The 17708-nt window shown below is 32.6% G+C and overlaps 1 protein-coding gene across 1 annotated transcript in view; it reads right to left on the bottom strand.

The window, feature by feature from the left end:
- The window catches only part of LOC148622786 (uncharacterized), a 35639-nt gene extending 18109 nt beyond the window's left edge, over window positions 1-17530 (bottom strand). Inside the window, exons 1-4 of the mRNA XM_088572984.1 lie at window positions 17362-17530; window positions 15884-15964; window positions 12462-12548; window positions 10218-10298 (exon numbers count right to left, since the gene is read on the bottom strand). Coding sequence (XP_088429110.1) covers window positions 10218-10298; window positions 12462-12548; window positions 15884-15964; window positions 17362-17432 — 320 coding nt within the window. The 5' untranslated portion in view covers window positions 17433-17530. The remainder of the gene's footprint in view (window positions 1-10217; window positions 10299-12461; window positions 12549-15883; window positions 15965-17361) is intronic.
- Window positions 17531-17708: the final 178 nt, after the last annotated feature.

The following is a 17708-nucleotide window of genomic DNA, read 5'->3' as shown; positions in this document are numbered from 1 at the left end:
TTATTGAACAAAAAAACAAACTAACAAAAATAATCCATTCAACTATTGACCTCTCCATTGGCCCAACAACTTGATATACTTCCTTTGTGCAGGGTTTTTGATGTTTATTTTGTATTTTTCACCTGGTCACCTCCTCATGACGGCCACATCCTCAACTTCTTATCCTGGTCCCACTCAATCTTAGATCCTGCCCTTTTAACTCCTGACTCCCTTCCCGACATTTTGATTGAACTTTTTTTTCCCCACCCAACAGTCGGTAGAGTTTCGCTTTTAACCCTTTGACCTTAAGGGCACTCAGCTGTGGAAACACAAGTCTACTGATCGCAATTCTGTTTCATGACTGGCCAAATACTGATAACTTAGTGGTATCGAAAACTTGTAATAGCATTCAAAACTGTATCAAAAATTTGAATTATGTGCCATGTGTTATTTTCTTGAAAGAAATGTAGAACCTTAAAAGTAAAATTTTACTGCATCAGCTATCTTGTTTTGGAAGATAGTACTTTTTATACATTGAGCCATACTTGGCACACTTTCCTTTAAATTATTTCCCGATCATTGTGAAAGATGTTTTATTTATTTTTGTGTTGCATTCTCTCAGCTGCCCTTCATACCATCATCCGAGCATCATTTTTTACCAAATGTAGTTTCTTGATCATGTGATTGTAGTTTATAATTCTCATTTTTCCATCATCATAAACTCCCTTGGCCACCTTTAGTATTAGGTCCCACATTAAAGGTATATGATTTCAGGTCTTCCACACTTCTATTTCGAGAGAATTTATCCACATACTCAGTGATGGCAAACTACACTGACTTAAGGTAGAAGCTTGATATTTTTATTAAAGTTTATAATCCCATTATAAATTTTCAATTGAAATTACAACAATATTAAGTATGACTTAGACAAAGAATTTTGTTATGTCCAACTGATTACAGTAGGGGGCATGCAGTGTTCGGATCTGTCTGTCCATCCCTTGTTCCAAACCCTGGTTATAAACCTTACGTTTTAATTTTCTTTTCTATGAGAAAAGTGTGCATATGTCTTTTATCTGCACCATGTATGTCTTGGCACAAATTTTAGTATCAGTTTATTGCAAGAAATACACTAATATGGGTCAATGCAAAAAAAATTTATGCCCATGTCATATTTAAGTACATCGCTTATTTACTGTATCAAAAAAAAATTCCCTACCTAGATTTTTTTACCAATGAAACAGGAAACAAACATGTTTTTTTGGGGCCCAACTTCTGTAAATATCATTCAACCATAACCAAAAAAAAAAAATGCAGAAAACTTTAAATTCACTGAAATTTTCTTAGTCCAAGGAGGGTAACTTCTGTAAAAATCATTCAACCACAACCAAAGTCAATCTTAATCTGTAACTTCTCATATTAAGACTACATATAAGAGACAAAATCAATTGGTAAAAGCATTGCAAAACAAGAGCCTCCCAGGAGCCTGAATCGCTCACCTGGTAAACAAAAAACAAAAAAAAATTTTCACCTCTCAAGGACAACAACTCTTACATGGAGTTGTCTGACAACTTTGATCCCTGGAGACTTTTGAAGGCCTTATAATAAGGATAATTTCAGCAACTGAAAGATATAAGCTACACCTAACAGTTTTGGAGATATATGCTAAAAACTGCTGTCTGACCCCTATATTCTATTTTTAGCCACGGCGGCAATGTTTTTTTAACCAATCAATTTATTATTTATACCCTAAAAAAGAAAAATACCAACTTTCATTGAATTCTGTAAAGTTGTTTCTGAAAAGATTTTTGAAAGTAATAACATCAAAAAACAGCAAAAAATTTCCAAAAAGGGCAACAACTCCAACATAGGTCAATAGATTTTCACCAAATTTTGGCCATTGATAGATCTCATGCTCAATATTCTTACCCTATGTCAGAATTTAGTTAAATTTAACGGTTTTGAAGATGCATACAAAATTCTGCTGTCTGACCCCTATGTTCTATTTTTAGTAACGGCAGCCACGACTTCAAACCGATCAAAAATCAAAACACACATTTTGTGCAGAACACCCTAAGAAACAATTATGCCAAGTTTAAAACCTGTCAGTCCAGTAGTTTCAGAGGACAAGATTTTTTAAAATTTGTCCACGACGATGACAACGGATGCCAAGTGATGGCATAAGCTTACTTGGCCTTTGGCCAGGTGAGCTAAAAAGTGATGTAATACTACAAGATTCCAAGAAAATGGCCGCCTTCCACCCCTCTAAGAGCTTTCTAGAAATGAAGCAACACTTGAAATATTTATATATTTCAACAATTATTTTTTTTGTGGAGCAAAGGTTAAAAATCAGGAGTTATCAGGAGTTATTCTAGAAAATTCAGGAAAAAATCAGGAATTGCTCAAAATCAGGAAAATCAAGAGTCGGTTGACAGACTGTTATCATTTTATTATTATTATCAATTTAGATCGAAGATATAGCAGTCGCCAAAGCCTTTAGATTTGTAAAACCTGATAGCATCTGCGATTATTTTACACTACCACAGTAAAATAGTTTCTTGGCATATCCCATTTAGGTTCAAATGAAGTTAGTTAGGTCCATTTTATGGGTATTTCTAATATATCAAATTCAATTCCATGTTATTTATGCCAATAAACAAACCTAATAAACAACTTTTACTGCGAACTTAAAATGCTGATAAATTGAAATTATTGTACATTTGTATTAACAACAATTCAATGCCAATTAAAAATAGTAGACCTCTAATCTCATGTGTAAAGATGACAGAGCTGCAGGTGCACAAGGTGCTCCAGGACCTTAAAAGTGCATGACTAGCATTGTCTTCACCCCACTTATTTGTTGAAATTGTATTCACTTTAAATGGCACATAGGTGTCTATGCGATAACTTGTAGCATGTCAGCTATAAAGCTTATCAACAGAGGAGTGTAGCTAGTTGATGGGACATGTATCTAACACAAGCTTATTGTTATGAATGGTCAATATTGAGCTCTTCGCTTTTATTTTTAATTTCACCATTCTTTAAAATTTGATTTAAAAACCACACACACACACACACACACCAAAATTCATGATGCATTTAGCAGTGCGCCAGTTTGCGTAACATTCAAGTTCTATATCGGTTTCCATGGAGCACCTAGATGAATGAACTCAAAACTCTCAGACATAGTACATTTTTGAACTACAAACTACTAGTTGGCCATTCCCAGTTTATAAATTTTCAGGTCGAAATATATTCAATTTATTGACCTCCTGGTCGAAACTGTCTATTAAGTCATTCAAAATTAAGCCACAAACATTGAAATAAATCACATCCTTAGATACATGTTCTCCTAAACTAGCTACATTTCTCGGTTGATAAGCTTTACACTCAAGTAAATGCACTTAGTTTCTGGGCACCTAGTTTCAGAAACGCATACATTAATATTAACCATAAAGTCTTTGAATATGTTTTAACCAATCGTGGCTGGTGCAGGAAACATTTGCCATGCACTTTTAGGGCCATGGAGCACCTATATCTCTATTATAACAACATACACATGACCAAAATAGCCAGATAGAATGATTATAAATTTGCAAATCTATGGCATCGTCTATGCAGTTTCATTTTTATTTGTCAGATCAGGGCTTCTGATGTCACGAGACGGTAATCGTAATAAAAACATGTCAGGATGCTACAGAGTGCTAGTGAAAATGGCACTTGGTCAAAATGGGACAAATGTAAATAGGAAAAATGGTACCTGGTTAAAATGGCACTTGGTTAAAATGGCACCCAATATAGTCAAAATAGCACTTATTTGGTTTATTTTTTCAATGAAAAAAAAATGACTGATCATGGCATTGCTTATCTTATTAAAAGCTGTATAGAATAAACAGAACAAACAATTAACACAATCAACTGGAGTGTAGCTGAAAAAAATGACCAATGACAGAATAAATGTTTATTTTCATTGAACACACACATATTTAGTAATAAATATTACCAATAAAATATTTTTTTATTATTTATTTTATTTATTATTTATTTTGAAGAGCTAATTTCATTAAGGAAATGAAATATTATTCAAGTTTTGATTGCAAATTTATTAAGTAAATTAGTTTCAAAATTGGATTACGCTTTATGGCTTTGCTAATTATCTATAATTTATGGCTATGTATATTTAATAAGTGATACAAGTATTATTATAATTATTTAATTAGATTATTTCACTAATTCAATTACCATCTTGATATGTCCTGATATCCACATTACTTTTGTAAAATTTATAAGTTGTATAAGATTATTTACAAAGTAATAAACATGATATTTTCTTCTGTATTTTAATCTAGTTTTTATTTGTGATATAATTCATGCCTTATTTTTTGGGGGGTATTTCATTTAATTTCACAAAGTATTGTTATTGTGTTATATATTTTCCCATTTTTATAAATAATTCGGTGAAAATAATATATAAAGTGTGTAAACATATTCATATTGTAAATGAAAAAAAAAATATTCAGGTGAAATTATAAAATATTTTTCATCACAATTAATGCATGACATGTCTTGCAAAAGACTTTAATTTTATATCTATCCAAAATAAAAAAAAACTCCAAAAAATACCAGAAGACTACTAATTATATTAGAGGATTTGTTTTTATCTCATTAAATGATTAATCATACATTTATGATGGGCGCCAATTTAACTATATATATATTCTTTATTCCAGAAGCAATACAGCTTATAGGACTACAACATGGATAATAATACAATACTATACAATTAAATTAAAATAAAATGCGGAGCATGACAAACATATTACATATTTAAGAATTTCTAATCTTTTCAGCTAAAAATAAGTATTTTCCAAGGTTATTTAACTCTTTTATATTATTAACGGAGAATAACTGCATCAATTTATAACAAGATGGGCGTCTATAATAATAAGGTTTGATATATTTTGTACGTATATCAGTATACTTTGAACATTCCAAAACAAAATGATACTCAACTTCAAAACAATTTAGTTGACACATTCTACATATCCTTGCATTTCTATCGATATTATAATATCTTCCAACTTCAATAGCTAGACTATGTGCGTTTATTCTATATTTGGTTATAACATACTTATATCTGTAGTTAATTGGTCTATCAAGATATAATTGTAAATTGAATCTATCATAAATATATCTATAAAAACGACATTTTGGTGAAGTGTCAAAAAAAGCAGTAGCTTGACATATAAATTCATCCACAAGGCGTTGCCTGAATAAAGCAATAAAAACCTTTTCCATAGTTACATTTTGTGCTAACCATACATCATTAAAACCATATTTACACAATAGCTCTCTTATTCTACATGACCAGTTCATCTTATGATTTGGCTTTCCATAACTGGAAGCTAACATTTCATTATAACAACCTTTCAACACACAATTTTCTGTTTTTAAAAGTTTTATCCAATATTTCATCATTTTACAGTATCTACTTATATATAGAGGGACTCTGCCCAATTCAAAATATACCATATAATTCGTAGTACTTTTCTTTACGTTTAAAACTCTTTTCAAATAATGCAAATGGAGTGTTTCTATATCTAAAGCTTTGTGATTACCCCATACCTCACTACCGCAATTCAAAATAGGTGTTACATATGTATCAAATAAGGACAACATTGTCTCTGTGTTGAAATAGTCATCGTGTACCTTGCTGTATAAATGATAAACAGCTTTCCGTCCTTGATCAGACAATGATTTTTGACTTTCAGTAAAATTACCATTATATTTCAACATAATTCCAAGATATACAAATTCATCACAGATTTCAATAGGTTTTCTATCTATGAACCATTTTTCTTCAGTCTTGACAATACCTCGATTTCTAAATACAACAATTTTAGTCTTTAATAAATTAACATACAAGTTGTATTGGTTTGAACAGGTATTAATGACATCAATCATTTTTTGCAACTCTTCTTTACTTTCGCTAAAAATCACTGTATCATCAGCATACATTAGTAGATATAGACTAAGAGCTTGCAACTCGTATGGAATACAATCTTGTTTTATCAATTCTATTTCAATATCGTTTACATACAGTGCATATAAAAAAGGTGATAAAGACTCCCCTTGCATTAAGCCAACATTACACTCAAAGAATTCGGAAAAAGTACCGTTATGTTTAGCACATGACTTCAATTTTGCATACATGGATTTGATTAAATCTAACAATTTACCAGTTATACCTGATCTAGATAATTTGAGCCATAATTTTGAATGGTTAACACTATCAAAGGCTTTTTTGTAGTCAATGAAACAACAATACAACCTTTTTTGGTTTCTTAAAGATTTAGATACGATGGAATGTAGAGCAAATATTGCGTCGTGGGTACCATACCCCGGTCTAAATCCAAACTGCACATCAGTGAGTACACTATGTTCTTCACTCCACTTAGTAAGCCTTGCATTTATTATAGAAGTAAACAGTTTACCCAAGTTTGACACCAGCGATATGCCTCTGTAGTTTCCCGGGTCATTAGCATCACCCTTCTTAAAAATAGGTACTATTGCACATTTTACCCAAAGTTCAGGAAAATGTCTAGTTTCAAGAATAGCGTTAAATAGTTTACACAAAACTGGTAATATTACGGGTTTACTATTTAAAATGTATTCATTCAAAATATTATCTACACCTGGAGTTTTATTTGTATTCAATCTTTTCACACTCTCTTCTAATTCCTTACTGGTGAAAGGCATGTCCAATTCATCATAAATACATGTATTATCAGTGTTACCGCTTTCAGGATTATCTTCATCACTTAAAGTCATCAGTTTTTTAAAATGTTTCACAAACTGATCTGTTGATAAATCGTTATTAATACGCTTCTTCCGTTTTTTTAAATTTACCGTAGAATCGTTTTGGGTTGATCTTCTTCATCTTTTGAAACATATCACCTTGTCAGTTTTTATAACGTCGTTTTAATTTATTCTCAATAGTCTTATATTTTTGTTTTTCTAAATTCAATTTAAGTCTGTTTTCATTTGAACAATTTGCGTTGAATCTTTTCAGTGCACTTTTATAGTTTATATAGAGTTCTTTACACTCGTCTGTTGTCCACGGTTTATCACGTTTCATATTACATGATGAGTTAGCGTTAGCACAGTTATCACATTTAACAGTACGCCATTCGTTTTTGTAAATTTTTCAAAAACATCACATAAGAGTTCAGTCATATTCGATACAGCGTCATCGATTTTATCAGGATCAGGAGATATACTTTGACACAGTTCATCAAACTTGTGAGCGTTTGCCAAAAGATCATGGTTTATTTCCTCCCTCGACTCGTCATTCCATCGTATCGTATCATAATTTATCGTTTTACATGAACACTTTGGTTTAGGAACAAAAATTTTCAATTTCAAATCTACCAAAAGCGGAGCACGACAAGAAAAGGTATTAAAATCTCCAACAATAAATTTGTCTACAATAGAAAACGCATTATTAGATAATAACATATAATCAATAATACTACATCCATTTTTGTTTTGAAATGTATACTTTGAACTTTGATCTCCAAATCGTCCGTTACATATTCTTAATCAAGTAGATACACACAAATCTAATACATGGCGACCGAATGTATTGGGTGGTTTAAGGTCCTCTGTTGTTCTATCATTTAAAGGTTCATCATTATCGTAATCAATTAGATCTTCGATCCTATTAACTATATCTATATTCAGATTGTCCTGCACAATAAAGTCCAGCTTGTTACCAACTCGTCCGTTCAAATCACCAATAACGGCTATGTTCCCTAGGGCTGAATAATGTTCAATCTGTTCTTTTAAAGCGTCGAAAAAGTCTATTTTGTATTTCGTATAATAAATGTTTTTGTCAGGAGGCATATAAATTGCACAAAAGTATAAATCTTTACCATCATACATTACATTTTGATCAATTCTAAACCATATCATACAATCAACACAGCAATTTTCGAATTTTAAATATGGATTTAACCATTTTTTATAGAATACAATAACACCACCTCCGTTGCACTTTTGTCTGGCCACGTATTTCTTTTCATAACCATCTATATCAAATTCTTTAGGACATTTAACCCAGCATTCATTAAAACATACTATATCATTATTGCGCAATATATCTATGAATTCCACACTAGCGAGTTTTTTAACCAGGCCCTTCGAAATATTCCATGAACAAATTTTAATCTTTGAATTATAGATTTCACTTTGGTCACCCTCCGCAACTTCCTATCCCTCCCATAACTTTCCTTCCACGAACAACTTGTCGTCCACAAGATACGCCTGAATTTTTTCCCGTCACTTCTGAAACAATATAGGAAGAAGTTTTTTCCTTTTTTCTAGAACCTCGGGTGGATATTGCGGACTGATCCCAAGTTTAGAGCCTTTTAAACGATTTGACACTTTCCTAACTAAGTCTCTATCAGTTAATGAATCGAATTTCACGACAATTGGCCTGGGCCTTTCTGCATTCGTTTTCTTCTTCCCTAGTCGGAAGGCACTTTCGATGCGTAACTCGTTTCTCGCATTTTTAATCTTTAGCATATTTTCGCAAAAATCGAGAATTTACTCAACACAGTTTTCATCGTTTTTTTCCTTTTGAATTCGATTTTCGGTTTGTGGTCTTTCTGCTTGTGTGTTACCTATCTCCGTGGCATCTCTCTTCTCCTCGCTCTCGTTCGTGTCCATACCGTCGCTCGTCATCGGTTTTTCGACTATACCGAAAAAAAGTAAATTGTTCTTAAAATGTTGCATTTCAACGGCGACAAGTCTATCTTTAACATATTCAACATCTTTATTCATGCACTTGTTTGATTCTATTGCCTTCGTTAGATTATCTAGTTTACTTTTGATCGATTTTTGCTCATCATGGACATTTGACAAAAACTGGGCGCTCTCTTCTAGAGTACGTATTCTGTCCTTACATCGAGTCAACTCTTTTTCAACGTTTTTGAATTTCATCTCTAAAATTAATGTTTCAATCCCGAGCGATATTGGTGGTCGAGGAGGAGGCGGCGGGGGAGTGCTTGGAAATTGTGGAAACTGTGGATACGGTTGATATGAAACATTCGATTGTATGGGCGAACTTGTACACTGAAAACCTGAATTCATGGTGTATTGATCGTAATGTGAACGGTTTTCACCGTTTACACAGGCTAATGCTTCACTAATTGTCTTCGATAAAAGTACCTTATCGTTTTCTTGACACTTTCCTTTGTTTCCTTTATTTGTTTTAGCCGGTGGTTTTTGTTGATCTGAACTCGAGCTCCCGCTTGTAATGTTTCCTCTGTCATTATGTATCTTCTTCTCCCGCTTTTTGGTCATCACTTCATATAAATATTAATCCATAACAATGTCTTTCACTATAAATTATTTACAATTTTCGCGATATTTTTTTTCTCTGTTTAAATTTTACTGCCATTTTAATCGCGCATGCCCAATAGAATATTATATACTATATACAGGTGCCGTTTTGACCAAGTGCCATTTTAATCAGGTGCCATTTTGACCAAGTGCCATTATGACTAGAATTCATGCTACCTTTTGTAAAAAAAAGATAGTGGCAAATAATAGCCTGAAACCCCTTTCTTTATACAAATTTCTTGATTGTAACCACTGCCCCTTTTATTCGCCGAGGGCCTGCATGAAATATCTGAAGACAGCTCTTCCAGTTGGTACTCAGCTCAGCATGCCTCTTTACATTTCAATTATATGATTGATGACTATTTATAATCTCGCAGGGTTTTCATTTCTAGCTAAGCATCAGATGTTTTTTGAAGCTACTAAAAATGAATAGGCAACTTGAATATATAGACATTGAACGACTGATTTATTCGGGTAAATGCATAGAAATAAACAGGTACCAATAAGAGTACAGGGGTGAGCTATTTTCCAATTGGATAGTGGTTAATACAAACCAAATTAATCAGCATATTTAGTTCGCAGTTAAAGTTGTTTATTGGGTTTGATTATTGGCGTAAAACATATAATCAAATTTTATACATTAGAAATACCTATAAAGTGGACCTAACTATCTGCATTTGAACCTTAGTGGGATATGCCAATGGGACTATTTTCTGCGGTAAAGTACGATAATTGCGGATGCTATTAGGCTTCACAAATCTAAAGGCTCTGGCGACTGCTATATCAATTACGATCTTCGATCAAAATTGATAACAACCCAAAATAGCATATCTTACTTCAGATTTTCCTGTTCTTCAAGTCGAACCTGCTCAGACCAACTGTATTTAGATAGTTTGGTAAAGTAGTCGGAACTGAACCTGAAAATTAAATAATACTATGTACTAATTATCAGTTGCCTCAGTATCAAAATTTGTGAATTTTTTTTTTCACTTGGAAATGCCTGTTTAAGACTTGAGCATGAACATTTCCACAAATTCGTTTATGTTGTTTTGAAAATAAAAATATTTTGACTAATTTTTCACTTGATATGATCTGAAATAATTTTTACTACCTTCCTTCTCAATGTCATTCAATTCTCTGATACTATGTATGTGCTAGTTGTTACTTTTTTTCATGAATCTGTGAATTTCAGTTTGTCTATTCCATTTGTAGAGGAAACTTATTTTTTATGTTTCTATATGCGTCATCCATCTTTATTTTCCTCACATAATATTTATTGTAACATGAGGACATCATAATAACTATCAATGACCATCAATGACAATCACATTTTACTTTCACTAATTACAAAATATTTGTTTTTTTTTTTTTTTCACCCCAATCTTTTCCTTTATAAATGAACAAGTCAAATGAACATATTCTTATAATTCATTTGTTAAGTTGAATTTATGAGTACAGTGCAATGTGTTACCTAAATAACTTCTTAAGTTGACTGAAAGATGTATAGAATGTGAAATCGAGACTGTGAAAGTGAAGGTGAATATATATAACATTTAGTCAAGTCTTCTTAGCATTAATTATTTGTTCTCTTTATGATAACTCTGTTACAACTTAGTCAGGTGGTGATGTAAGAGTCCGTGTTAAAGCCTGTCAATACTCAAAAAGAAATTTCTAAAAAAAATTCAAGAACCTTAGTGAGCGCGCTCACATACCCCACGCGTTCCCATGATGGATACTCAAGTAAATTTGTTTGTAAGAGAAATACATGTAAAAGGACCCCGATAAAACGAGGAATAAGAATGTTTTTTAGGCTTTAGACCTTTATCTTCTAACTAAATTCACTACTCAGACTGGTAGTTTCAAACTCCAGACTGTGATTTCTTTCAGTTCATCAAAAGTAAATATCATCGTAGGGGAACAAAAGGTACACTTGACCTGTAACTTATCAAGGTAAACTTATATACCAAAAAATCATGTCATAATCTGCAAGCGTTTAGAAAAAAAAAGGTCTGAAAAACAATTATTTCTGTGAATTTAGCTAAGTTCAAGGCCCGTAATTTCAGTAAAAATCATCAGAGCAGAACAAAACATAATACTGACCTGTAACTGATCATGGTGAATTCATATACCAAAAATCATGTCAATATCTGTAAGTGTTTAGAAAAAACAGTCCAGAAAACTGTTATTTCTGTGAATTTTGCTGTTCAAGGCCAGTAACTACAGTAAAAATCATCAGAGCAGAATGAAAGTTATACTTGACCTGTAACTTATCATGTTGAACTTGTATACCAAAAATCATGTCAATATCTGCAAGCAGTTAGGAAAAAAGTCTAGAAAACTGAAGATGGACTGACGGACGGGTCAAAACATTAAACCCTTAGCAACTTTGTTGCGTGGGGTATAATTACTTTCATTTTCGTTTATTAAGACTTTTCAAGCCTCCTTTAAAGTAATGAGAGTTCTAAGGATTTCTTTCAGTCACCCTTTTGTGACCCTGGTTCTGTTTACATGTACAATCTGTGACTGTCCAATCAACTACCTTTATAGTAAATTTCTTCAAAAACAAGAATGGGAATTTCAAGGCCATTTGAGAAAATAACAAGCATTTTGCAATCGGTAATACGGTTGAAGTTCTGCCCCTCAGAATACACTGAAAAAAACCCTGTTTATCATAATTCAGGAAAAAATTAAAAGGTTAAAAGATATTAAACACCGATACTGGTTTTTCAATTCCAAATTTGATATTCTGAATCATAAAATACAATTAATTTTTCTATCTTCCTACCCATAGTGACAACAATGTTTCTGGAAAAAGCAAACAATTCTAATGTAGGCTTTAGATTTATGTATAAAGACTTTTTATAATTAATGATACTAAGGATTACTGGTCCATAATTACCCAATTATTAAACACATAACAATGTTTAGTATTGATAAAAAGATGTCCTTCAAGAAAAACAGGACTTTTTTGCTTTGGTCAATGTGATTTAAAATAACACTAAATGACTATTAGCTATCATGCTATTCAACAACATGGTCCTGTTTTCATTAAGATCTAATTATCTTAGAAATTTACATACTTTGAGCTTTGCAGTTCTGGATATTCATTTTCATCTGTCACAAATTCTCCAGCCAAGTCCAGATGTTTCCAACATTCCCTCTTTTCTCTACAATCCATATCAAAGTACAAAAAATTACACGCCTAAGCAGACAAGAGATCAGCCTATGCTTAACTATTCAATTACCTTACAATCACCCTAATGACCTTCCTTCAAGTCCTATAACTCCTGTAAAATTTGAATAACAAAAAATGGTGAATAACAACCAAACAAAATTTGGACAAAACAAACAGAATGGCTTTGGAGGAGTTGCATCAAAAAAGTTGATGAACAGACACATACACACACACACCTGTATCGAGTTGAAGCAAGGCACACTAAAATCACACCAGTATCCAGTTGAAGAAAGGCATACCAAAATCAGGGATTACCCTTTTCGTGTTTATACTACAGTAGTATGGCTTCACTCCTGATAGTTGGAGCAAGACCCAATGGCTAAAGAATAACCAAAAGCCACTTAGGCATTGTTTAATTAATTGCTCATTAAAGATCTTAAGGTAACATGAGAATTCCTGAGAGATAAAGCCAAAAATAAAATATTCTTTGTTTCCCCAATCCCAACCGACCAGAAAAAATCATCGCAACCCAAATGATATTATTGCCGATTTTGTGTAGAAATTATTTTTGTACTTGTTAAAATCCATGCTGTGGTGCTCCTATAAAATGGAGGAGCCAAATACATAAGAAGGTGTCGCTGTTCTTTAAAGCGCATTTGTTATCGACATAGATGAAAATGCATCAAAGATGCCACTAGGCTTTCTCAGGTCTTTACCATATCCTCTATATTGTTCGTTAATTTCAATAAACACATATACACCATTCTGTCGGTTTCTGTTGCCATTTATTTCGGCTGGAAACTTTAAGAAACAGTTGTTAACAATGGCAGAGATTTTCGAAGATGGAAATATTTGAACAGAACCATCCCACACTAGTCTCGTAAAAGCAGACAGCCCTTACATCTCCCCTGGTAGTGGGTGGTAAGGGGTTATTTTTGTGTACTGTCCCGGGCATTTTTTATCTTTCATGCATCATGATTAGGGTCTTAAATGTGTAACCCGTACCCGCATCCGTACCAACTTTTCCCTGTACCCAAATATTGTTTTGCTAAAATATTCCTTCTCACGCCACGTTTAAGAACTGAAAATTGCGTGAGATGTGAAAAAGTCTGTTTTAATTCATTTCTAATCAAGAACTTAATGTATATTTTTCTGATATCTCGTTTGATCAGTTTTGTTAAGTTTAAAATGTGTAACTGGAAGATACCGTACCCAAATATTTATTGACTATTTCTCACTAACCTATCCCAATTTTACGTTTTTCTAAAATTATTAAAGAGGTTAAAACTTCACCTTAAGGCTACGGATAACGTGTTGAAAGATTTCATATTAAAAAAAAAAAAAAGAAGTGACTGAGTTTGAATTCAATAACGTACCTACCATCAATCCCCATGCCAGCAAAAAATGGATATGATCTTATCCAGAATATAATGAAAAACAAAATCTCAAAAACAGAGTCTGATGCTATTTTAATTCATGGTCAATGAAAATTTTAATTATATTATGACATTTTATTGTCAAATATGCAATACATTAGTACAGATAACAAAAATACCGGACTTTGATTTTGGGTACAGGAATTTCGGGTTTACACAGTTCTATTTTTTCGACAAATATTTTGAAAATCATTAATTGAAGCCTATCCATCATGTCATTTTGCAAACGTGTACCAACTTTCAGCTAGAAATATCAAGTAATAATGAAGAAACTGGAAGAAATTGGCAAAACAGTATATGGGTACATTTTAGACCATACCATCGGCATGATAAATTTTTTTTACAACATACTGATAAAACATGTTTTAGATCGCTCAACACGGAGCGCATGCTATGTCATTTGTACTAGGTTTATCATAGTCCATTTTTTACAGATACATTTTTTAATCATGCATGTGACTTTCAAATTTCCACGAACTAAGGGATTTCATTTGCTTTTATTTTCCATGATCTGTGGAATGAATTATCATTAACCGTTCTTTAGTGCATGACACCCCCTTTACCAATCACTTGGTAGCGTTTCAAAATAACTGCCATTTTTGGGCAGTATTTGAAAAATTATTTGATTTTCAATTAAATTTGGTACATGTAGGAAAACATGTTATCCCGAGTTGAACGGTGATTTTGAAAATTTGATTGGAGCAGCCATTTTCAAAATTGCTGTTATTTTCCTGCTTTTTTATTTACATTTGCTCGATTTTCAACAATCCTTGGTTTATGTAATAAACATGGTATCCTGAGTTGAATGGATCTCACTAACCACTTCCCGGTCAAATGGCCACCCCCCTATGTAGTACCAAAAATTCACTGAACCTAGACATATGCATTGTAAGTGCATTATTTGTGTGTATTATGATTAAAAGTAATCAAAATGAAGCAGAGAATGTGTACTTTAAAATCATATATGTAATTAACTACAATAGTGTATGAATATTGTTTACATGTGTGAGTAATTTGCCTCCATGCTGTCAGTTAGCATAACAGGTAAACATGTGGATTTTCATTATTATTTATTGAAGTAAATTTCGTGAAGAATTTCTACTATCATCGTACCATTAGCATAATGATTTTGGAGGCCTTATTTTCCAAGCTTCGCAACGGTATGCAACTTTAAGATATCATTTGTCCTGGGAATTCACAGTGAGACTTTGAAAATTACTTTTTTAACATGTAAAGTAATGGAAGCGTTAGAAGTGGTTAGTGAGACCATGATAATGGTGGATAGGTTTATTATAAACCTTGTTTTACTTCAGTATCTGTTTTTTCTGAATATTAGTGTAAAGCAAGATATATAACTCAGTACTAAAGGGTATAGTTTTCTCTGGCTTCTGTGCAGCTGTTGGGGCAACAAACGAAGGACAAGGAGGCCCTTAAAACACATTGTATTGTGTTACCAGTGTGCAGAGACTGCATTATTATTGGCAAAATACCACCTAAGAGAAATCCTATAATATAAATGATTTCAAAATATACATAAAGTTTTATTCGGTAAATCTGACCTGAGGAAAATGATAAATTGATACACCAAAAAACTTAAAATACTGGCTTATAATACTGGTTTGTAATTCCCATTTACAAATGCCAAAAAAAAAAAAACAATTTCCAAAAAAAATAAAATATTTTACCTACCTACCTACCCACACCTGACTTGGTAGGGTCGAGTTTGGGGAAACAAACAATTATTTATTCTTGGCCTAATTTAATGAAATAGTTTTAAAACATTTAACTTTTTTTGTATTTTTGAGTGGATACAAATGAATTAGTAGTGAACTTCGATGTATAGTTTAAAGAACCAAATTACTGCAAGGTTCTTAGGTAGACTTCAACTTACCTGTTTTCAAAATCAGAGCACTTCTTATTCAAAGGACTTCGAAGAGGACTTAGAGGTCCCTCATATTGTGTATCTCCTGTCCTAAAATAATAACAGGTGTTATACAGGCACTTTTATTCTTTGCGGAACAACACAACATAAAAATTTGTGTAACAAATTTAGTACAAATTCACTACTTAATCACTACTCACAACCCCTCCCCTCAAAGAAAGCCTACATTTTGAACCAAACAAAAATTTAGGTTAAAATAACTTAAACAGATTAATGAGTGGAAGAATGGCAATAATTTAGATAAAAGTTATTTGAGTCTTACGATCAGATGACAGGATTTAATTGTTTGCTTCTAATTTTATTGTATGTGAATATACATTTATCTAGGTACTGCATTTTTCTTCTGTAATAAACCAATGGGCTTTGTGAAATAAATTCAAATATATATATATAGTACCGGTCTTTGAGTACATTTGTTCCAGAGCATTAGCTGCTTAAGGTGGGTGTATCAAATGTTTTGTACTTCATTTCTGTCAGCTTCTGGGATGGTAAAATAGTTAGAGAGGAAAAGCCATTTGACGAAATTGATTTTAGTTATTTTAGTGTTACACATGTTATCCCTTCTCTAATTTGTTTTTCTTGTTCACTGACTGTTCATTGTTGTCAAAATATTGAACTGAATGTGTCTCACTTAAAACAAGAGAGATTGGTGGAGCGCAGCATGACACAACCACAGTGGTCAAACCCTGAACAGTTGGTGCAAGCCATGTTGCTAGGGTGGATAGAGATGAAGACCAAAAACAGACATAAAAAATGTGCATTTCCCTCATGACTTCTGGTCCTTATTTCTACCAACTGCATGTTACTAGGGCAAAGTCTCTTTCGGTGAGGAGAATGTGTGAGACTTTCTTCTGGGAGAGCTTAATACATTTCTAGACCACCAATAATTTCCAAATTATTACTGAATAAATAAATAAATATAAAATTGTATTCATTGACATATTAAAAGACAATTCCGCACTTAATCATCTACTTCAGTGTTGTCCATTTCATTTTTTGACAAACTTAAGTAAAGGGACTTACACTTACAGTTCATTACAGACACAATTGGTTTGAACACAACACAGCAAAAAATTTTTAATTTAATTATAAATTTTCGAAATCAGACCCGAAAATAAAAAAGTGGGTGTGGACCCTTTAACCCCTGTAAACTGTACGATATAACTGAAATCTGAAAACAGCAGGCAGAGATGTTAATGGAAAAATCGGTGTTATTATGATTAGAATTGGTAGGAACAGCTTTTTGTTGATCCGATTGGTATGATACAATTTTTTCCAATTAAAATTCATTTTTAAAAATCTATTGCAGGGTACAGCTTACCTTATGCAGGGACTTTTACACTCAAACAGCCCCTGATTTATGATAAAGATTAAAAGATTTGTAAGAGAGAATCGTGACATGGACTTCGTCACCGGGAATATAATACCTTCTAACTTTATTTCGTCTGTCTCTTGACTGTCTATGTGATTTTAAATCCCTTTCAAGTTCCGCTGACATGTTGTAATAATAAATTTGTTGTAAATCTTTGAAACTGGAAGGGATTCTTCTGCTCTAACACCCTCAAAGCTGTAACTCCCGCCAAACTTTGACGCAAGCGCCTCTTATTCCAAAACAAATACTTATGAATATTCATGAGAGAAGGTCAACCAGTCAATTTAGAAAAAAAAAATGTTATTTAAAATTAGCAATAAATGTGTATTTTACAATGTAAAAAGACCAAGCCTATCATTTTTTTTAATACTCTTCATAAAATTTGTGAAATACACATCGCTT

Source organism: Perna viridis, chromosome 3, assembly GCF_037379345.1.
Source record: "Perna viridis isolate PV_CMFRI_1.1 ecotype Kerala chromosome 3, ASM3737934v1, whole genome shotgun sequence".
NCBI lineage: Eukaryota > Metazoa > Mollusca > Bivalvia > Mytilida > Mytilidae > Perna > Perna viridis.
The sequence above is the reverse complement of the archived record's forward strand: the minus strand, read 5'-3'. Positions and strand labels throughout refer to the sequence as shown.